This window comes from Nicrophorus vespilloides, unplaced genomic scaffold, assembly GCF_001412225.1.
Source record: "Nicrophorus vespilloides isolate i.1.1-1 unplaced genomic scaffold, Nicve_v1.0, whole genome shotgun sequence".
Classification (NCBI taxonomy): domain Eukaryota; kingdom Metazoa; phylum Arthropoda; class Insecta; order Coleoptera; family Silphidae; genus Nicrophorus; species Nicrophorus vespilloides.
The window spans coordinates 5,089-9,474 of NW_017096721.1; the positions used below are offsets into that span (position 1 = coordinate 5,089).

Here is a 4,386-nt window from a genome sequence, read left to right on the forward strand (position 1 = left end):
CTCTCGTCATCCCATAAGAAAGCATTTTATTTTTTGTTCTCTTATTTTTCCTCCGTCGTTCCGTCGTTTCCAAGCGAAAGATACGATTGGAATTTCAGCTCGGATCAGGTATGGCGCGCGAAGACTTCCGGTTTATCTCTCCTCTCCACCCATCTCTTCATCTGTCTTCTTCATCCTCCACAACCTCCTCTTCTTAACTTGCGCGCCTAGGCCAGATCACGCTGCTGTCTCTCTACTCTTCTCTTCCTCTTGCGCGCTGCTACCAATCGAGGACAATGGACCTCAGCTCAACCTTATTTATTACCATCGACTATGAAAGCAAATAATAATGATATATTATAACCCAGTTATGCCATTTGTATGTCTGTCCGTACGTACAAATCGGAGTTGCGAAAGTCGGAGTTTCGTAACAGAATCGCCGCTGCAGTTTGCTCTCTCTCTCTCTTTTTTCGAAAACTAGTCTCTGGAAATGTGTCAGTAGAGCAAGAAGACGTTTGTTGTTGTTGTCGCCGCGCGGTACAAGAAAAATCACCCACCCGAAAACTTTCACTTCGGGGATCGATTGCCGAATGTAATGCAATTCGCTGCTCGATAGAAAGTCAATATTTTTTTAAATTTTTTTTTTTGGGGGGGTCACTAGAAGAGAAGGAATGCCGTCGTCCACAAAACAGAAATGCATCCAGCGACGACTGGAGATAATAAACATTTTTTCGTAACGGAATGCGGTCGATACTTTCGATAATCTTAAATCGCCTACTTTTCTTCAATTAATTTATTTTTTTTGTTTATTTGTAGCAGCAGCTGTCCACGTCGGAATCGGAGATGAGCAGCATCAAAAGCGAATTGGAGATTGTGCAAAGGGCGCTGCGGCTGCAGACGAGGAGATGTCGACAGTTGGTGGCGGAGTATACGAGGAGGTTGCAGGAGAAGGAGCAGCAGTACCAGTCGGAGAAGTTGCTCAGAGATAGTCAGCTGACGAAGGTGTTGAGGGCGTTATTGATTTTCGAGGCGCGATTGAAGCAGGAGCAGAAATATATTAGTCATCAGCTGAAGGAGAAGGATTATATTATTAAGAGGCAGTGCGATGATATCAGTAAGCTTTCCAATCAGTATTGCAAGCATTGCAACCAGTTTTACAGTCCGGTGAGGAATTTGGAAAGTTTGGACAGCAGCTCAGAGTACGTGGGCACGGATTACCAGGACTACCAAAGCTCCAACGTGGAATCGTTGGACAGCAGCTCGGAAACGTACGCGACGATCTCCGAGAAAGATTTCCCGAAGTTGGAGGAGAAATTGGAGAGCGAAGGGAAGATCTACCAGAAAAATAAGATGGCTATAAAGCGGGGTCGAAAGATTGGGCACAGGAAGAGCGTGGGCACCTACTTCGAGGTGCTGAAGCTCAGGAAGGACGCGGTCAGTCCCAGCTCCAACGACGACAACACTAGTAACGATTACGAGAACTTGGAGTCTCTGCCGGCGGAGAGCATCTCGGGAAAGATTAGCACGGTTTCCGAGAGGATCGAGAAGGCGTTTGCGGATAACTTGACCGAAGACAATTTAGACAAGCACGACAATCAGTTCGTGTTGGAGGAGTCACGCAGCGAGGAGGAGGAAACGCTGCAGAACGTCAATGAAGAGAAGAAATCCACCGACGAGGAAACTGAAAACAATTTGATCAACGAGACGCTGGAGCTGAGCAAGAGTCAGGAGGATGAGAAAGTGTCGAAAATCACGGAAAGCATACCAGTCTTCGAAGCGGACGAAGGTGAAACGAACGACAATTGGTATGCGAGCGCCAGCGATCAGGAGGACGACGAGCAGCGCGACGTCTACAGAAACAATCCAGTCCTCGAGTGCATGAACCAAATCTTGATGCAAAACATCAACGACAATCCCAGCACTCCACCGAAGAGTCCGACGGTGGAGAGGAGGCAGGCGAAGAACAACAACAAACGAGTGAAATTCAGCGACGAGGATCTCGTCCACAAGGAGAACCTGCTGAACGCGGAGAACCTAAACTATTACGAAACGCCGATACAGAAGGCGCCCAATTTCTACGAGACGCCGCAAAGCATCTACAGCAACGACTACGAGCAGATCCTCAGTAAATGCAACGAATCGTTCGTCCATCCGATTCCGGAGAAGCCGCAGAAACCGGAACCCACGGAACCGCCCCACTATTACATAGACATGGACCCCAATCAGACGAACCCGACGAAGAAGACGAAAATCCTAAGAACTCCACCGGCTCTACCACCGAAACCGGCGAATCTTCTATCCAAATACAAACTGCAGAACTTACCCAAATCACCCGATAAATCCACGACGCCCAGCATCGATTCCGAACCGGACTACTGCTCCATCTCAGAACTGAATCTACCAACTAAAGCGAAGAAGTTAACAGTCGTCGCCGAAATCAACATTCCCAACGAATCCATAAAAACTTCAGAGAAACACATCATCTTACATTCGCCGAAACAGAAAGACTGCAAAGCCGAAAAAGCGAAACCGCTGGTGGTTGTCGTTAATAAATCCGTTGAGAAATTGAACATACAAGTTGCCAAGCAGACGCCCATAAAAACAGAATCTCCAACGAAACCTAAACCTAAGGTGGAACAGGAAATTCCGATGTTGCCTCAAGTCTCCGAAATCATAATCCCTGAAGAAGTCGAGAGCAGCAAAATAATCGCGCACGATAATTACATTAAAAACAACAGTCAAATGTTGAAGACGAAGCCGGAGACCGCTCGAAGATCGATCCTGATTGGAACGTCCGTTTCGAGTCTGATCACCGGCTTCAATAATCAGCAACTCCTCTCGGAGATTCACAGCAAATCGCCGAAAGGTAAACTGAACAAGAAGATGTTTGCTAGTTTTGAGTCGCTTCAAAACATAGAGAAACAGAGTAAGCCAGCGGAGAAGAGCCCGGACGACTCGCACGATTTCGCGAAATTCGATCTGAGTCAAAATTTCGAGGAGTTCAAGCTGGACGATTGCGAGATCGAGGAGTACAACGTCGATAATAACATCGATACGGAAGAGGTGATTGCTGAGACTAAAGAGGAGGACGAAGATGATGAGGAGGAAACGCAGGAGGAGCACGTGCTTCCGGATATTCTGACGACGCCGACGAAGATGAGTTCCACTAGGGTGGAATTGGTTAGAGCTACGAACGATGTGTCCGTTCCAACGCTCAATCAGGCTACCATCCAGCAGCTGAAGAAGAAACTGGAGCTGGACAAGAGCAAAGAGGTGTACCAGTCGACGACGGTCAACAACGGCTCGGAACCCAGCTACGAGCACTTCCTAGAATGCACAGGTTTAAGTTCCAAGTCCATCCTGACGCCCTCGAGGCTGCTCAGCAACCACAAGAGTATGCTCAAGCCCAAAGACGTTAAATTGAGGTCGAAAGTCAAGTCGAACGTTCTCGACAAGCAGAGCAACACCATCAAATATTGGTCGGAGCCCTACATATGACAACAGCCTGACAGCATTTTATAAACACTATTAATATATTCAAACAAAAAATAAATTAAACCCAACTGTATTTATTTATATTTATTTATAAACATTTATAAACCTTTTATCAAAAAAAAGAAAACAACAATTTTTACATACATTCATATTTTATTTATTCAATTTCAATATTTGTAGTACATGAGAATTAGTGTAAATAAGATTATTGTAAATATTAAAGAATTTCAAACAAATCAATAAATTTAAATGTACGTCAAAATGGTTGAAATTTATTTTAACTAATTTAATATAGATGGAGCCATTATCTAAAATAAGCAAACATATTTCTTAAGAATCGAAAATAGAAAAGTTCAAAGTTTAAAAAATGCTCGAAAAAGCAGTGTTTACATTTCATTGATTTACTCGAAAACTATAATACATAGAATGAATCCAAAAGATGCATATGAAAGCTGAATTCAAACAAAAAATAAATTAAACCCAACTGTATTTATTTATATTTATTTATTAACATTTATAAACCTTTTATCAAAAAAAAGAAAACAACAATTTTTACATACATTCATATTTTATTTATTCAATTTCAATGTTTGTAGTATATGAGAATTAGTGTAAATAAGAAGATTATTGTAAATATTAAAGAATTTCAAACAAATCAATAAATTTAAATGTACGTCAAAATTATTGAAATTTATTTTGACTAATTTAATATAGATGGAGCCATTATCTAAAATAAGCAAACATATTTCTTAAGAATCGAAAATAGAAAAGTTCAAAGTTTAAAAAATGCTCGAAAAAGCAGTGTTTTTACATTTCATTGATTTACTCGAAAACTATAATACATAGAATGAATCCAAAAGATGCATATGAAAGCTGAATTCAAACAAAAAATAAATTAAACCCAACTGTATT

At 42.0% G+C, this 4,386-nt stretch overlaps 1 protein-coding gene across 1 annotated transcript; it reads left to right on the forward strand.

Moving 5' to 3' along the window:
- Positions 1 to 795: 795 nt before the first annotated feature.
- Positions 796 to 3,537, forward strand: LOC108557985 (the record flags this gene model as incomplete). Its single annotated transcript, XM_017914745.1, has 1 exon — positions 796 to 3,537. A coding segment is annotated over one exon (2,682 nt), but the record flags the coding sequence as incomplete, so codon positions are not given.
- Between the last annotated feature and the right edge of the window lie 849 nt (positions 3,538 to 4,386).